The sequence below is a fragment of the Penicillium malachiteum genome (genome assembly GCF_028827825.1).
Source record: "Penicillium malachiteum strain IBT 17515 chromosome Unknown utg000001l:1.0-8184562.0:1.0-8186909.0, whole genome shotgun sequence".
NCBI lineage: Eukaryota > Fungi > Ascomycota > Eurotiomycetes > Eurotiales > Aspergillaceae > Penicillium > Penicillium malachiteum.
Window position 1 is genome coordinate 704525 of NW_026643094.1, and position 16850 is coordinate 721374.

Here is a 16850-nt window from a genome sequence, read left to right on the forward strand (position 1 = left end):
TTCGTTTTTGACCCATTCAGGACTTCGTCGACAAGACATCGTTGGCTAGCCCAACCATTCTTTTTTCCCCCTCTCTTCTTCAATTTCCTTCTCTCCTTGAGTGTCTCATTTTCAAGGACCAATAGTATCTGAATCCTTTTGTACCGTTGCCTTTGCGAGTCATTCATTGTGGTGGTGCACCGTTGCCTCTCATCGTACACCGTTGCCTCCCCCTAGAAGGGTATTTCTACAAACAACTCTGCTCTTAAACCTTTTTGTTTTTTTTTTTGCCGCTCCAAGAGTATGCCACTGGTGGTTTTTAGTGTCTTGAAATTCAAGATTTGAACTCTTTATGTTGAGTTGAAATCTAAGTATCTTGCGTTGGTCACTTTTGAAGTTGGATACTTCGAAGTCACGAGACTATCACGACGCGCTCACAATCTTGCCACCGCTTTGATCGCGCAGAAAACAGATGTAAATCATCTTTCACTTCGTCTCCCACACCTCTGTGTCAACCCGTTTTGTTTCGCCTTTCGCCAGGTTGTTTTTTTATTACCACTGGCTCTTCGTTCATTTCTTCAAACCCGATTTCGACAAAATTTGCGCGTTTCGAATTTGACCATCCAAAATGGCTCCAAAGTATGACTTGGCCATGCCAAATGGGCGTTCTTTGACTTGGATTTTTGATCATTGTTTACGATTCCCGACTACGTATGAAATCCCGATGGCTGTGATGTACAAGATCAATTCTCACCCCAACGAGCCGACAAAGTACCATAATTTTGATGATCTTCCTCGATACAACCCTCCAACTGAAACTGTTGTTGAGGCCATCATGCGTCGCGATGCTGGAATCAAGCTCAAGAGAGATTCCAAGAGCTCCTCCAAGAGCTCCTCCACCATTGATGCTGCAGCTGATTTCCGCGCCATGATGATTCATTCCATCAGCCATCTTCCTTCTCAGCCATGCACAATTCTTCCCTCTTTGCTTATCTCTTACATCCGCCGCTGCTTTGTTTCTGAGGTGGAGAAGGTCGATTTCCCACACGCGATGTATGCTATTGATTATCTGAAAGACCTTGATTTTCGCTGGAAGAAGGAGTTTGAAAAAGCGTTGGATACTCTGGGCATCACTCGTGGGGATGTCGTGGACCCTCTCAGCTCTCCGCTCTCCCGACGATTCCCTGGCAACATGGCCTGGATTGAGAAAATGTTTGCATCCGCCCGCGACCTGGAGACTTACTACACCCAACTCTACCTGGGTCTGCGTCGCTGGACTCTGGTCAACGCGATGATGCTTGATCCAAAGGACAAGGCCAATCATATTGCCATGCTCAACTCTCTGTTTCCGCCCGCCGATAAAAACACCTTTATTCCCACTGCAAATATGAATCATGTCACTCTCCAAGGTCACCGTGAGGGTCTTTTCAAGTACATCAATGCTGTGTACGACCATGGCATCAAAATCTTGGATCCTATCGTTACTTATGGTGCTCGTCCCGGGTACAACACCATCTGGATTGACTGCTGGGAGACCTTGGATAAATATTTGATCCTGGTCAACCAGACGATCGACGAATGCCAACTGATCACTGATCCTCCTGTTCAGGAAGAGCCCGTGACTCCTCGCAAGGGTCGCAAGGTCGATTCTGGCATCAGTTTTGGATCCGGCAGCATGATTCACCCATCGGAGTTTGGTGGTGATAAGCCTTTGCCTAACTTCCCGCTTCCTCCCACCGAGGATTCTAAGCCGGTTGGATCATCTCTGGAGCGCCTTGGGAAGGAAATCAAGCGCATGGGTCTTGGCAGCAACACCCTCAAGAAGATGAAGTCCATGTCCGCTCTTAGTATGCGTCCTCGCAGCCAGGGGAGCCAGCAGAGCCCACCCGTGCCAACCTCGCCCAACAAGAGCGTCTACGAAGGGTCCTTCTTTGAGATCGATGATGAGAAGCGTCGCCGTCTGGTTGCTGAGGCCTTGCGCCGCAAGCCTCGCCCTACCTCTGCCAACGACAAGAAGTCCGCCGCGAGGAAGTAGAGGACATTGAATTTCCTCGTCTTTCCTCTTGACGTCGCCCTTGTTGAGCCGGGACTCAACCTCTATTCTTTCGATCCTTATTCTTATCATCCTCCTTATTTTTCTCAGCACATTCTCTCGGCGTCGGTTCAAAGGATAAAACACGGTTTTTCGGGGTTGCAGCATGGAAGGCGTTTGTCTGCAGCGGCTTTTTGGGTTCGGTTCTGTCTTTTTCGGTCGGTCTTTTTTTGGTCTTCTCTTGGAGTTCTTTGGCGTATGGACACTTGCATGGAACAGATGGCAAATCTCCTGGCGCATGGAAAATTCTCAATCATTTACGAATGATGTCTTTACGATGAACAGCTAAAAGCTGAAAAATGGTTATTCTTATTAGCTAGCAGAAAATTAGGCTATTATTAGCTCAGAAATTCAATTATTCTTACCAAATTATGTGCGCGGGTTTCATTCACAGATGAATGGAATAAAATAGGTTCAAATTCACTGGATCTTCCAAGTAAACAAAGTAGATTCAATCGCGATCTGGATCTTGAGGCTTTTGGACTGTATGACGCGGACTGCGCATCTTGCCGCTTCGGTGCCCGTAGGAGCTTGCTTATCGATAGTAACCAAGTGTCCAGATCGGCAGGGGATCTCCGCGTTTCGTTGCCAGCGGCTCTGTCGCCAGTGATGTTCAATACCCTTTCCAATCTCAAAGGAATACTATTTGAATCCTAAAACCTCAGATTGAAAGACCTTTTCGGGGCCCAGTCCCCTACATACTACTGGTTTTGTTATTGCTTGGGGACCACGGCCACAGGATGAGGTCCTCCAGATCCTCCAGCACATGGAGGTGGTACGCCGCCATTGGTGCTCTACTACCAGGCTTGTTGGCCAACGCAAGTCCATCGGTCAATGTGGCATTACAGGCCTCATTCGATGCGTCCCCATATCTTGTGGAGCTACTGTAAGACAAAATAACCCAGCGGCAATGAGATCAATCAGACAGACAGGTTCATTGGAGCAGATAAGCTAACATATTCGCTATAGAGAGTCTGCTGCCGAAGAAAATGCCACATCCTATTTCCCATTACTTGATTGTGTTGCCAACGGAGCATTCGAAGATACCACTACGGAAAAAGAGCTATATGAGCGCTTCTTGCAGGTTGTCCATGAAGATGGACACTTGCGTACTGCTGAGGCCCTTTCTTCCTTCAAATTATCGCTTGCAGTCCGATCATCTGCGCCCCGGATTCAGGCACATTATCAATACTATAATACATCTGTTCAGCATTCGTTGATGGTAGCGCAGGATGCGGTTTGTCCTGTGTGGGTTCACTCTGAAGGGAAGCAGTATTGCTCTTCGGCAATGGAACGAGCGCAGCAAGATGTGGAGGGAGATTTGTATGTGAAAATTGTCTAGCTGGATATATTGGATCAAAGACTTACATTGTGGTAACTATTTACTTTGCAGAGATCCTAGGGAATTACCGTTCGATCGAGTTCTTGGTGATATTTCATTACCTCCGACTATTCTTTATGCGGATGTATCTTCGCCTATGTTCAGAGAATTCCACGAGACATTAAGCGAAATGGCGAAAGATGGCCAAATCTCATACCGAGTCCGGTACCGACCTCCTCAGCACTGGACATCTCGCCCATTATTCGTCTCCGGCTATGGTGTAGAGCTTGCATTGAAGCGAACAGACTACATTGTGATTGATGACCGAGACGCTGAAAAGCGTGGTGATGTTGCTGAGGATATCTCAGTAGAGGCATTGGAAGAATTGAAGGAAGACTCCCCGGATGACTTGCGACCTCTTTCTTCTTCCGAGGTTTCAAGACTGGGCTGGAATACGGCGGCTTACATCATGGATAGTGAGAAGCCTCTTGATACCATGATCAAGTTATCTCGGAACTTCCCAAAGTATTCATCTACAGTGGCCGCTCATAATGCCACTGATGCGTTAAAGAAAGAAATTCGTCTTAACCGAGCGCGAATGATCCCGGCAGGTGCGAATGCTTTGTGGATCAATGGTGTTCAAATGGATCAAAGTCAGTTTGATGCTTTCTCGCTCATTGGCCACCTTCGTCAGGAGCGTCAGTTGATTGAGAAATTTAAGAACCTGGGTCTCTCTGCTCAGGAGGCTGTGAAGCTTCTATCACACCCACTACTTGCGGAATCTCACGCAGAGGATGACGCACCGCGTTATGAATTCAGAGATGAATTAGATGGCGGCGAGGTCATCATTTGGTTGAATGATCTCGAGAAAGACTCCAGGTATCAGGATTGGTCTGATGATCTTGAAGCGGTATGTCTATTGAGAACAGTCCCTATTTAACCAGCGATTTGCTTATGCTCTTTTAGTACTTCCAAAGTGCCTACCCAGGCCAGATGCCACAAGTGGCCCGCGACCTACACAATATTGTCGTTCCTATCGATTTATCAAACCCAGAAGATATGCTGTTGGTCATCCAGCAACTTCAGACATTCATCAAGCGGATGATCCCTGTGCGGTTTGGCTTGGTGCCTACCACTTCATCTCCGAGTCTATTGCACACCTCAAAGTTGCGCACTATCTACAGGAGACCTTTGGTCTTTCAGCTCTTTTTAAGTACCTGGAAGAAGTGAGATTAAACATCATTTTGCCTTATGTAAATTTATTGCTGATACTGACAAATTACAGTCTGCTTCAAAGATGAAGGCCGGGAACCCAGAAAAGTCTCTATTTACGGCCGTGACCAAGAATCGAAAGCCACGCACTGATAAGGAAACTATGTCTTTTGAAGATGTGCTCAAGAACGAACACCTGAAGACTATTGCTACTCGGGCAGCTAGCTACCTTCGCCGTTTGAGTCTCAGCGGAAATGAGCCTCATTTCCTTGTCAACGGAATCCCCATCTCTCGCGAAGGGAACTGGATGCAGGAAATGAGTATGCAAATTAGCAAGGACTTGAAACTGGTTCAGCAGGGGATCGCCGAAGGTATCTTTGAGGAGACAGCCTGGCTTCCAGAGTTCTTCCTATCGACCGCATTTGAAAGACGCAACACTTTCCTCATGCCTGAAGACCCGAAAAGTGTACAGATTGTGGATCTAAGCAATGTTTTTGGATCCGACCAAAATGCTCTGGATAGTGTTATTCATTTTTCATCTAGCAAAAACGCGTTGGAAACTGTTCAAATCATCGCTGTGTGCGACTTCGAATCTGAAGAGGGCTTGATCCTGCTGACTGATGCTTTGAGCTTCCGCAAAGAGCATGATGAAGTCGATCTTGTCCTATTGCACAATGGGGCTGCTGATTCTGAGAGCACCTCGAACTTTGACAAGATTCACACCGCACTGGCCAATGGCGATGATGTTGAGCAGGTTCTTGTCACTATTGCATCCTTGGATGATCTGGCTGAAGTTTCTCAATCAGATGATCAAAGCACATATGTTCATCAGCGTGAGCTGGCAGGCAAACTCGCCTTCAAGGCCGGCAGTGCGGGTCTCGTTGTGAACGGAAGGGTAGTAGGCCCCATTGAGGGAGAATTTACAATGAGCGTGGATGAGATGCTCCAACTCGTTACATATGAGCACAGCAAGCGTATTGGCCCTGTGGCAAGGGTTTCAAAGGGCCTGAAATTGGATCAAAAGATAACTTCAGCATTCGACCTTGCCAAGCTTACTTCCTTGGTGTCTCTGTCGACGGTGTCGGATGTCCCAGAGGGTCTCATGGAGAACACACTAGACTACAGGCTGGATGTGTCTGATCACTGGAGGACAGACCATTCCGTAATTACTGTTTCCAATACCGAGGACCCTGCAATCAACATTGCCGTTGTGCTCGACCCTGCTTCCGAGGAAGCTCAGCGATTGCTTCCCATTCTCAAAGTGCTTTCTGAATTGGCCGGTGTCAAATTGAAGATTTTCATGAACCCGAAGGAGGAGATCAAAGAGCTACCTGTCAAAAGATTCTATCGTTATGTCCTGGAGTCAGAACCCTCCTTCACCAGTGACGGCTCTCTCTCCCGCCCTGAAGCATCTTTCCATGGAGTACCAGTTGAAGCCTTGCTTACACTGGGCATGGATGTACCTTCTTCATGGCTTGTCGCGCCAAAGGAGTCTGTAGTTGATCTGGATAATATCAAGCTGAGCTCAGTCAAGAATGGTGCCAACGTTGACGCCATTTATGCACTAGAGCACATTCTGATCGAAGGACATACTCGAGACCTCACCCTCAAGACTCCCCCACGAGGCGTGCAGCTCATTCTGGGCACTGAGGAGAACCCTCATTTCACTGATACACTCATCATGGCAAACTTGGGCTACTTCCAGTTCAAAGCTCAGCCCGGTCTATGGCAGATTAACCTCAAGCCCGGACGCAGTGAAAAGCTATTCAAGCTCGAGAGCGTCGGCGGCTCGGGGTACCGTCCTCAGGCCGGAGACGAGAACAACGAAGTTACTCTCCTCTCCTTTCAAGGCCGTACGCTCTTCCCTCGTCTCTCCCGCAAACCAGGCTATGAAACAGAAGACGTCCTCGAAACAGGTCAACAGTCTGGATCTATGCAATTTGTCTCTAAGGGCCTCAATTTCGCATCAGGCGTCCTCTCCAGTGTGGGCGTAGGCTCTAAGCCCGCTGAGCAGAATGCCGATATCAACATCTTCTCCGTTGCAAGTGGCCACCTCTACGAACGGATGTTAAACATCATGATGGTCTCCGTCATGAAGCACACGAAACATACCGTAAAATTCTGGTTCATCGAACAATTCCTCTCTCCTTCTTTCCGTGCATTCCTCCCTCACCTCGCAGCCGAATATGGCTTTTCCTACGAAATGGTCACCTACAAATGGCCGCACTGGCTACGCTCTCAGCGTGAGAAACAGCGCGAGATCTGGGGATACAAGATCCTATTCCTGGACGTCCTATTCCCTCTCTCACTTGACAAAGTAATCTTCGTCGACGCAGACCAGATTGTCCGAACTGATATGTACGATCTCGTTTCACACGATCTTGAAGGTGCTCCATATGGTTTCACACCAATGGGTGACTCCCGTACTGAGATGGAAGGTTTCCGATTCTGGAAACAAGGATACTGGGATACGTATCTCCGTGGCAAGCCATACCATATCTCGGCACTCTACGTGGTTGACCTGAACCGGTTCCGTGCACTCGCGGCAGGTGATCGGTTAAGAGGACAGTACCAGATGCTCTCTGCCGATCCAAACAGTTTGAGTAATTTGGATCAGGATTTACCGAATCATATGCAGCATCATATCCCGATCCATAGTCTTCCACAAGAATGGTTGTGGTGTGAGACTTGGTGTTCGAATGAGGATCTGGCGAGTGCTAAGACGATTGATCTTTGCAATAACCCGTTGACTAAGGAGCCTAAGTTGGAGAGGGCAAGGAGACAGGTTCCTGAATGGACGGTTTATGATGATGCTATTGCTGAGTTGGCGAAGAAGGTTGCGGCGGTGGATGAGGAGGTTGTGGACTTTGTGCGGAGTGGTGAGGATATTTCAACGGAAAGTGAGAGTGATGATGTAGATGAGGTAAATGAGGATGAAAGACGCAAGGATGAGCTATAGACTGTCTCCCATACTCATATTCAATATGATGTCTTCAAATGTCGTTTATGTTGCGTTTGTATAAGAATCCCGAAAGGAACTTGGCACATTACTACTACTTATGGAACAGGATCTTGGAAAAGAAAGGCATTGTTTTAACGTTCCCCGATTAAAAGGTTTCATCGTACAGTCAGACAGCTAGTGATCGTCTTGTTTCATCCTGAAAATAATATTATTTACACATCGTCATAAGTGCTTCAATCCAAAAGAACACCTTCCATCTTGACATCCTGACCGAATTCCTCAACTTCATTATCAAGCTCTGCCCCATTGCTGTGTCGCGACTTCTTAGATTTCTTCTTCTTCTTGGGTGATTCAGCAGATGCCTCGTCCTCGATGGCTGCAGAAACATCACCCATTGACATGCGATCCTTCTTTTTCTTCTTCTTTTGAAGGTTGGTAGAAGTGAGATCCTCATCAGCAATGACTTCGGCAGTAGCAGGATCGAAAGATTTTTTGCTCTTCTTGTGCTTCTTCTGTTTCTTGCTACTCTCAGGAGATTCAATAGATTCAGCAGCTTCAGCCGCCGCGGAAGCGACGAGATCCCGCTCCTTTCGTTCTTTGCGCTCTTGCTTTCGGCGCTCCTTTCTCTCCCGAGCCTTTCTCTCTTCCTTGGTCTCGGTGTCTTCGTCTGTGTCAGAGGAATCCTCGTTCATAGGACTGCCAGCCTCGCCGTTATCCAGCTGGGAAGTTGAGTGTGGCGGGCTGCTGGGAGCATGGATAGAAGGGGAGGCAGGTTCGCCATAAGCATCAGATTCTGCGTCAGAGTCTGGCTCAGAAATGGGAGGCTGGGTTAATGTCTCAGATCCCCCTGTGAAGATACCAAGCCCATTATTAACAGCCGGTGTCTCATTGGCGTTCAGCTGATCTCGCTCGCCCTCAATTTTGTTGATATCCGCTTCGTCGTCGTCGTCATCATCCTCGCCGTACACAACGATTTGGCTCTTTGGAGTAGCTGATCCTCCAACGCTCCATCGAGTAGGTTTGTTAACAGAGGCCACAGGATCAAATTGCGCATCGGGGTTTCCAGCGGCACGCATGTTCTCGACGCTCTTTCGCACCTTCCGCCATTTGTCTGCGCATTGTTGACGTGATCGCACATTTGAAAGAGCATCACTGATAACACCCCATCTGAGATGCTTCTCCGAGATCTCATACATGTCTTTGCCGGCGGTGTCACCCTCGGTCGCGTAGACCTTGTTCCAGATGTCCTGCACAGCGTCGAGCAATCCACGCAGCTCCTCCTCATTCCATTTTCCACGATTCATCTTCCCCCGGTGCTCCAGTTGGTTCTTCCAGCGCTGTGTCACATCATCGTCGCTGCGACCGAGGAGCTTGGCGACGTAGGCCCATTTACCAGGGTGAAGCGTCATGAGCTGAACAAGCTCCACATCCTGATCGGCAGTCCACTCGTGTGGCTTCTGCGCTGAGTCTTGGAAATGCCTTCGCATGAACCGGTACAGAGATCGACGATCTCGATCGGGAATAAGGGCGTAGATCTCGGACCAAAAGTCGGTCTTGGTGCAGACGTCTGCTGGGCAAGGCCAATCACTTTCGTCGCGTTCAGAGTGTTGCACCATAGCGTCGAAAATCTTATGGTCGCTAATATTATGGAAGTTGCAGAAGTGAACCTTGAATGCTTCCAGTTTTTGAACTTCCTCCTTGATGTAGAAGCCGACTCTGAGGTTGTTCTTTCCGCCAATTCGAGATCCGCGAAGCTTCTTGGGCTTCCCCTTTTTAGTGAGGCCAAGCTCTTCAGTTTCCGGAGAGAAGTTGGACTCTTCGTCGTCTTCGTCGTCGAGAGTGTCGTCGATGCCGTTTGCTGCAGATGTTCGCGGCTTCTTCGATGCAGGAAGCTCAGGCTCGGCCTGAGACGACTCAAGCTTCATATTATCCATCGGTGATTCGTCACGGTCATCTCCGTTTTCACCGTTTTCACCATTCTCCCCTTTTTCGCGTTGGTGTTTTTTCTGCTTCTTCTGGCCCGGTTCTGAATTCCGCTTGCGCTTCTTCTCTCTTGAATGCTCCTCCCCTGGAGGGGGTGACGACTCCATATTGTTTGAGTCTGGATCTGGAGATGACGAGACTCTGTTTTTTGACTTGCGCGACTTCTTCTTTCTCTTCCTTGGGCTGTCCGTGGGGGACTGAAGGGTAGGAGATTGGGCGACTAGAAAAAGTTAGAGGAACGTGATAAAACGGAGTATAAGGGGCATGGGATGGGGTAAGGTATACCTTCTTCTTCGTCAATCTCCATCTCATGAGGCTGTGAGGATATGATTTTTGTCATGTCCGTACCTTTGTGAAGAGGACGAAGTGAGAGGTTGGATCACAAGAACAAGTCGCCAAAAATTAGGTCGCGCTGCATGGCAGAAAAGCTATACCGCCTTTGTCATGGGGGCCACCGCCTGTGCATACCATGCAAGGAATGTGCATCTTTCTCCGATAACTCTATGTATTTCAAGAGGATATGTATTGATATTGTTCTAAATAATTTTTAAAGAAGGAAGGTAAATGATGTTTGTGGTATAGTACAGAACAAAAAGAAACAATGGGGTTAAAAAAAGGAAAAAGAACTATACAAAGGCCTTGTCCTTATAGGTTATTGTGCACATCAGGCTGGGCATGCATAGAAACCTCGGCTAGCAGTCTAGCAGGGGTCCTTGAGCATAACCTTTCTCTGTTTTTGGCACGCATGGACTGATGTCTCATTGCCGAAGCGGGTAGGCAGGGCGCCGTTGGCGACAGACGGGCGGCTAGTTGAATTACTAGCTCATCCTGAATCACAAAGAAAACGAAGGAGCTATTTTAGCCAATTCTTTGCTTGCGTCTTACCCAGACTTCCTTATCATCACTACCAGGGGCTGCATTGGAATATTCTGAGGGCTCGCGTAATTGAACTTCCCAGACTTTGAGGTTATAGTTGCCTCGGTCTCCTTTGCCAGTGATAATATCAAACGACCAGCCATGTTTGGGACATGTGAGTCCAGTACTCAGCTTAATACCAAAATCTTCGATATCAAACAGCTTCCCTTGAGAAAGGGGAAATAAAGCATGAGGGCATTGCTATAAAATATGAGAGTCAGCTTGGAGTTAGCTGTTGCCGGGCCATTAGTTCTTACATGATCAGTGGCATGGACTTTGCCTTGGTATTTGAATACAAGAACCTGGTCCTTCAAATTTTTTGAACTGTCTAGGTCTGCTTCTTCTGGAGCTTGTGGATCTGAGGAGCCATCTGCCGGAATCATGAAGGCTTTGCACTTTGGGGCCATTCGATAGCTGTCGTCATTCTCGAGTTCCGGCAATGAGGAAACAAGGCCAATCCGGTGCCAGGCCTTTGTGGCTCGTTGTTGCATGAAAGGATCCATTAAATTCAATAATTCATTGAAGTGGCTTAGGCCTTGAAAGATATAAGAACCTCTGGCGGGTATGTGAAAGCCCGGTCTCAACGGCCATCTGGGCATCGCCTCAAGGATTACGTAACTGGGTCAGAGCCTCCAGAGTCTAGGGCTGGAGGGCATGACAGCACTGCCATTTAAGAATTGAAGCATTTAGCATAGTGTATCACTCCACAAGTTCAATATACTGGTGATTTTCAATCTGAAGATTCCAGGTGTTTGGTCAATAATGAGGTTGCAATTCGTCGCAGACCTACATACTTCAAGTCACATGCGTGGGCATCTCAACTTGAATGCACTAGTACTAGTATTATGATTACTATAGTAGTTTCTACCTAGGTAGTACCACTTTCGATAGTATAGTCTTCATTGAAAAACATTTCAATAACCAATATTGATCAATAGTATTGGGGAATGCAAACTTTAATATACATTGCTCATGGTATCCTAGGACAAAAATGAAACCCAGACTCCTCGAATCAGACCGCTTGATAGAGCACCAAGTTCTCACGACGCCAGCTTCAGTTCACGTAAAGTTCTAGTGACTAACTTCTTCTGATCTGCTAGGTCCAAATTGTGCTCATCGGTCAATTGCATGCACCGCCCAATGGCCAAAATAGCTGGGACGGCGTGTTCCTCAGCATCTGGACAATTAACCCAAACCCGCCCATTGCGCCCAACTGCCAGCTCAAACCCTCCAACATTCGCTAGCTTTTTTCCCAGCTCGGAGATAATGACAAGTCCAGCAATTCCATCATCATTATCAACGGCGCGCGAGGAGGTAGCCAAAAGTAGCCTGGCCGCCATACCTGTCGAAACATCGAAGACCGTTCCACCACTAACAGGGCCTAAACCTCCTGGTTCCGCTTTACCAGTCGCCGGGTTAACACATGTAAGTTCAACCTCCGCGCTCGCGCCGACACCTGTGGAGAGAACTCGTGCGTAGACCAGATCGCCTTGTTTCAAATTCGGCCTTGTCTTCTTGCTTGCTCCTTCGAATGACAATTGAGGTAGAAATGCATGTGGGGTATGCGGCGTAAGAACACAGTGGAAGTAGTCAGCGCTGGAGTGGTGGACTTGCGCGAGGACCAGGTCGTTCACGGTGGGGGGTATAGCGGCGGCTTGGGAAGGAAAGAAGCGAGACAATCTTGCGTTTGGAATCTGTTGTCAAGATACCGGCCTGTGTTGCCTTGAGAACACGGTTCTGTGGTGTACTATTTGTGGAAGGTTGTGACACCAGGCGGAGACCCTGGCCAATTTTTAGAGGCGTAGCCTTGGCATGAGATTTGATGGTTGGCAGATGATCATTTGGCACTTCGTCACCAGGTAACAGGATAAGAGGGGTAGTCATTGTGATGATAGAAGCTGCCCCAAGATTATTGGAGGGAATGAGTATATCTTCTTTGACACGGAAGAAGGTGGAATTGAAATTGTCGTCGATTGCCTATGGAGGAGGGAAAGCTTCGACTTGATGAAGAAAACTGCTTATCTCCTTATCAGCACGTGAGTAATCGAAGTATAAGGGTGGAATTGGGACCAAAATGAATGATATAAAATAGGTAAAACAATTTGATACAGTAAATAAGATGCTAGTAATTCCAAGGTTCTTTTGTGTGATTTTCTAAGTACCTCATCATCTCACAATTGTTATATAGTCACTCAGCATCTGTTCTTTGTCACAGTTTGCTCGCAAGGTGAAGTGTACCGCCACAACCACAATCCGTATCGATAAGCACTAGCCACTTTCCCGCTGAAAATCTTCAAATTTTTCGAGTCAATTTCCCCCCCTCCACTGAGCCACATCTCTTTCATCCCTCACCTTAAACTCGCCCCAGTCCAGTGTGTCGAGGATCCCTTTTCAATTTTCTTTATTTAAATTTTTTTACATTACATATCATTCGAAATGGGTGACACTAACGGTGTCGCTGCTGAGGCGGAGCGCTTTGCTATCGGTATCTCTTTTGGCAACACATCCAGCTCAATTGCCCGCATCTCACCTGTATGTGGAAAATCTACATTTACTTATGATGTCAAGTGACTTACAAATTTTATAGGAGGGCAAGGCTGAGGTTATTGCCAACGAGGAGGGTGGTATGTGGTTGAACCTTTTTCTTTCTACATCTGATATTTTTGCCGCAATGATCAAACTAACATTCCCCTCTTAGACCGTCAAATTCCCTCCATCCTTTCTTACATCGAGGGTGAAGAGTACCACGGTACTCAGGCTAAGGCCCAGCTCATCCGTAACTCCTCCAACACTGTCGCATACTTCCGGGATTTCTTGGGCAAGGAATTCAAGTCTATCGACCCTACCCAATGCCACGCCTCTGCCCACCCCGTGCAGAGCGGCTCGACTGTGGCCTTCACCATCCGTGATACCCCCAGCGAGACCCCCAACACTGTTACCGTCTCCGAGATCACTACTCGCCACCTGCGTCGCTTGAAGCAGTCTGCCACTGACTTCCTCGGCAAGGAGGTTAACGCCGCCGTCATTACCGTCCCCACCGACTTCACCGATGCCCAGCGTGAGGCTCTCACTGCTGCCGCCAAGGATGCTGGTATCGAGGTTCTCCAGCTCATTGCTGAGCCCGTCGCTGCTGTTATGGCCTACGATGCTCGCCCCGAGGCCACTGTTAGCGACAAGCTGGTTGTTGTTGCCGACCTGGGTGGTACCCGCTCCGATGTGGCCGTTGTTGCCAGCCGCGGTGGCATGTACACTATCCTGGCTACTGCCCACGACGTCGAGCTCGGCGGTGCTTCCCTGGACCAGATTATCATTGACCACTTCGCCAAGGAGTTCGTCAAGAAGCACAAGACCGACCCCCGCCAGGACGCCCGTGGCCTCGCCAAGTTGAAGCTCGAGGGTGAGGGTACCCGTAAGGCTCTGAGCCTGAGCGCCAACGCTCAGCTGAGCATTGAGTCTCTGGCTGATGGTATCGACTACGGTTCCACCGTTAACCGCACCCGCTTCGAACTGCTTTCTGGCAAGGTCTTCGCTCAGTTCACCGACCTGATCCAGCAGGTTGTTAAGAAGGCTGGACTCGATGTTCTTGACATCGATGAGGTCATCTTCTCTGGTGGTGCCTCCCACACCCCCAAGATTGCCCAGCTGGCCCAGAACATCTTCCCCGAGACCACTACCATCCTGGCTCCCTCCACCTGCACCACCGCCCTCAACCCCTCTGAACTGTCCGCCCGCGGTGCCGCCGTCCAGGCCTCTCTGGTCCAGGAGTTCGACCACGAGGACGTTGAGCAGTCCATCCACCCCATGGTCACTGTTACCCCTCACCTCAGCAAGGCTATCGGTGTTGAGTTCACCTCTGCCACTGATGTCAACTTCCAGCCTCTCCTCGCTGCCGAGACCGCCCTTCCCGCCCGCCGCATCGCTCAGTACTCTGTCCCCAAGGAGGGCGGCGATGTCCTTGTTCGCGTGTGCGAGGGTTCCCGCGAGATTAAGGTTACCAAGCCTGAGCCCAAGGCCAAGGAGGAGAAGCCTGCTGACGACTCTGACGATGACTTCTCCGACGATGAGGAGGAGGAGATCCGCGAGATTGTCTGGAAGACCAAGAGCCCCGTTGCTGAGCTTGCCGTCAAGGGCGTCAAGGCCGGCGGTAAGGTCGAGGTCATGGTTCACGTCAACCCTGACCTCGGTCTGCAGATTGCCGTGCGCGAGGTCGGTGGCCAGACTGCCGTCCGTGGTGCTATCAACGGCTCTGCTTAGATTATTTCCTTTTTTTCATTTCCCATACAAAAAAGATTTCGATCCCCTTAATGGTGTGATGATGCATAAATGATTGATAGAGGCTTTGTTATGTTCCCCGTCATGATCTTTTTGGAGTCATGCGATATTTTCCTATGCGGTTTCGTTTTTTTATCTCGTTTCTATCCCATCTACATAGACTTCAATAAGAGGTGGCCAATGAACATGATCTTATGAATATGTTGTCCCCGAGTCGTTCGTTTCATTAAAAGTATTTTCTGCTGTGTGATTTATCCAACTTGAAGTTCTCTCAAGTGCTGCCACTACTCAAACACTTGAACACAGGCGACTCTTGACTTGAATCTTTGGAACAAACTCGAGCCCATGGAGATGCCAACCTACTTGTTTAGAAAATAAATATTTCACTTGAGCCCGTGTCAATAACATGCACATGTGATTTGAATACTAGTAGTCACATGAGTTGATTGAAAATCATTATACTCGTATAGTCGATCAGATCCACATTCGGGATCCCGAAGTCTTACTAGCCTACTCAAGTGCTACAATATCTACGGTTTAACCCGAGCTTACTCCGAAGTGTGTCATATTAGGAGTATTTAGATCGATTCAATTCCTTCCAAGGTTCCTGTCTTGTGTTTTCTTTTCTTTTTGCTTATATCTTTCAAACAGTTCATACTCTACTCTCTTATTCCTCCATGGGCAGATCCTATCGCCCGTCCTTGAGCCACACATCTCCCTACCGGCCAAGAATGACAAACAGACTCTCTCTGGGTGCGCTGGTTTTAGGTAGTGGTATACTGACTGCATATATCAGTAAACAATACCTCGACCACACCTGCCCAAGGATACCCTTCGACAAAGTCTCTCAATTAAGTGCATGTCGACAACTTGTGGACACAGCTCGTGCCAACTCCCCAGGCACAGGAGTGCCAAAACCATGGGGAGCAGACAAGTCAGGCCTTGTGCCCTCGTGGTCAGAAGCTCAATCAGGCGACAAGAAAACTCGCTGGATATCATCTTATACTGGTGTTCAAATGGACGTGCCGATCGCACTTCTGGCATCTTACACGAGTGAGGCTGATAAAGGCGCATTGACAACAAATGATGAGCCATGCACTGCAGAAAGTCTGGCACGAAACGTAATCGCTGCATTTCTCGATGCACACTCGCACGGGCTTGATGGATGGTTTTTAGACAGAAACCTTCCGCCAAGAACTTATGTGCCCGGAAATCACTTATTTGGAGACTCGACTGGTGCATCTGCTTTTATGCTTGATACCTGGAGTTCAAGATTAAAGGACTCAATCCAGCCTTCTGTTTTACCCGCAGATGCACCTATCCCAAAAACGTTTTTCCCTTCCAACGAGGCTCTTCTTGCAAGTGCCTCTCAAGACCCCTCTCAACCAGAGACTGCTGGAACCGTGATATATTGGAAAGCTCCCCAATACCTGCTCAAAGCATTCAACAAAGCCGCATCTTACGGCTTACCATGGCGAGTAATGGATGGTGGTTGGCAAGAGTTTATTGTGGAAAAGATCTCAGAAGAGACAGCGAGGGTGACATACATCACCCTGGAGTGCTATGACGTGCATCCTGGTGGCCAGATGACCAGGGACTTCAAGCAGATGCCTTGGTTCTTATATGAACCTCACGTCTTATATGCCCAGAGTCTTCTTATCAGGACAGTTCGGCAGCTGAAGAAGGTGAATTCAGTATGATCAACCCGCGGACTGCCAGGTGAACAGATACCTTTGCAGAACTCCAAGTTGAAGTGGATACTAGAAAATACTCCCCTCTTGTATTTATAATGTACCAAATTTGTCTACTACGTAGTAACAAACTTGAAACCTTGGAATTATTCAGAGTCTCTATTTTCTCCTTACTTAGTATAGTACCGAGGTAGGTACACAACCCTTCTCTGGATAGCTCTGCAGAAGCCAAGGCCCAACCCTTTCAGCGCCAGCTACATATGTAATCAACCGCCCAAACTATCTAGAAAAGCCATCTTAAAGCCCTCAAACATTTTGAAAATGCCAAAGAAGCACAGACCCCCAGTTCTTTGAATGTAAGTCAGTCCAGCCTACCAGAAGGGCATCGGATATCATGATGCTCTATCAGATGGAAGATGCTGA

General features: G+C 48.2%; 7 protein-coding genes across 7 annotated transcripts; 4 read left to right on the top strand and 3 right to left on the bottom strand.

Moving 5' to 3' along the window:
* Positions 1-607: 607 nt before the first annotated feature.
* N7483_000259 (uncharacterized protein) lies at positions 608-2014 on the top strand (the record flags this gene model as incomplete). The annotated part of the gene is made up of 1 exon (XM_057083697.1): positions 608-2014. One exon carries the CDS (start codon positions 608-610, stop codon positions 2012-2014), a length of 1407 nt encoding a protein of 468 aa, XP_056949846.1.
* A 797-nt stretch (positions 2015-2811) lies between these two features.
* On the top strand, positions 2812-7563 carry N7483_000260 (putative UDP-glucose:glycoprotein glucosyltransferase; the record flags this gene model as incomplete). Its single annotated transcript, XM_057083698.1, has 6 exons — positions 2812-2957; positions 3041-3394; positions 3465-4302; positions 4359-4517; positions 4577-4618; positions 4678-7563. The coding sequence occupies 6 exons, from the start codon at positions 2812-2814 to the stop codon at positions 7561-7563; spliced, it is 4425 nt and encodes a 1474-aa protein (XP_056949847.1).
* A 236-nt stretch (positions 7564-7799) lies between these two features.
* Positions 7800-9889, bottom strand: N7483_000261 (MYB DNA-binding domain protein; the record flags this gene model as incomplete). Its single annotated transcript, XM_057083699.1, has 2 exons — positions 7800-9769; positions 9835-9889. The coding sequence occupies 2 exons, from the start codon at positions 9887-9889 to the stop codon at positions 7800-7802; spliced, it is 2025 nt and encodes a 674-aa protein (XP_056949848.1).
* Positions 9890-10407: 518 nt separating this feature from the next.
* Positions 10408-10967, bottom strand: N7483_000262 (Rieske (2Fe-2S) protein; the record flags this gene model as incomplete). The annotated part of the gene is made up of 2 exons (XM_057083700.1): positions 10408-10665; positions 10722-10967. 2 exons carry the CDS (start codon positions 10965-10967, stop codon positions 10408-10410), a joined length of 504 nt encoding a protein of 167 aa, XP_056949849.1.
* Positions 10968-11504: 537 nt separating this feature from the next.
* On the bottom strand, positions 11505-12348 carry N7483_000263 (exosome non-catalytic core subunit RRP40; the record flags this gene model as incomplete). Its single annotated transcript, XM_057083701.1, has 2 exons — positions 11505-12118; positions 12174-12348. 2 exons carry the CDS (start codon positions 12346-12348, stop codon positions 11505-11507), a joined length of 789 nt encoding a protein of 262 aa, XP_056949850.1.
* A 552-nt stretch (positions 12349-12900) lies between these two features.
* On the top strand, positions 12901-14718 carry N7483_000264 (ribosome-associated complex protein SSZ1; the record flags this gene model as incomplete). The annotated part of the gene is made up of 3 exons (XM_057083702.1): positions 12901-12996; positions 13052-13088; positions 13163-14718. The coding sequence occupies 3 exons, from the start codon at positions 12901-12903 to the stop codon at positions 14716-14718; spliced, it is 1689 nt and encodes a 562-aa protein (XP_056949851.1).
* Positions 14719-15467: 749 nt separating this feature from the next.
* Positions 15468-16436, top strand: N7483_000265 (uncharacterized protein; the record flags this gene model as incomplete). The annotated part of the gene is made up of 1 exon (XM_057083703.1): positions 15468-16436. The coding sequence occupies one exon, from the start codon at positions 15468-15470 to the stop codon at positions 16434-16436; it is 969 nt and encodes a 322-aa protein (XP_056949852.1).
* Positions 16437-16850: the final 414 nt, after the last annotated feature.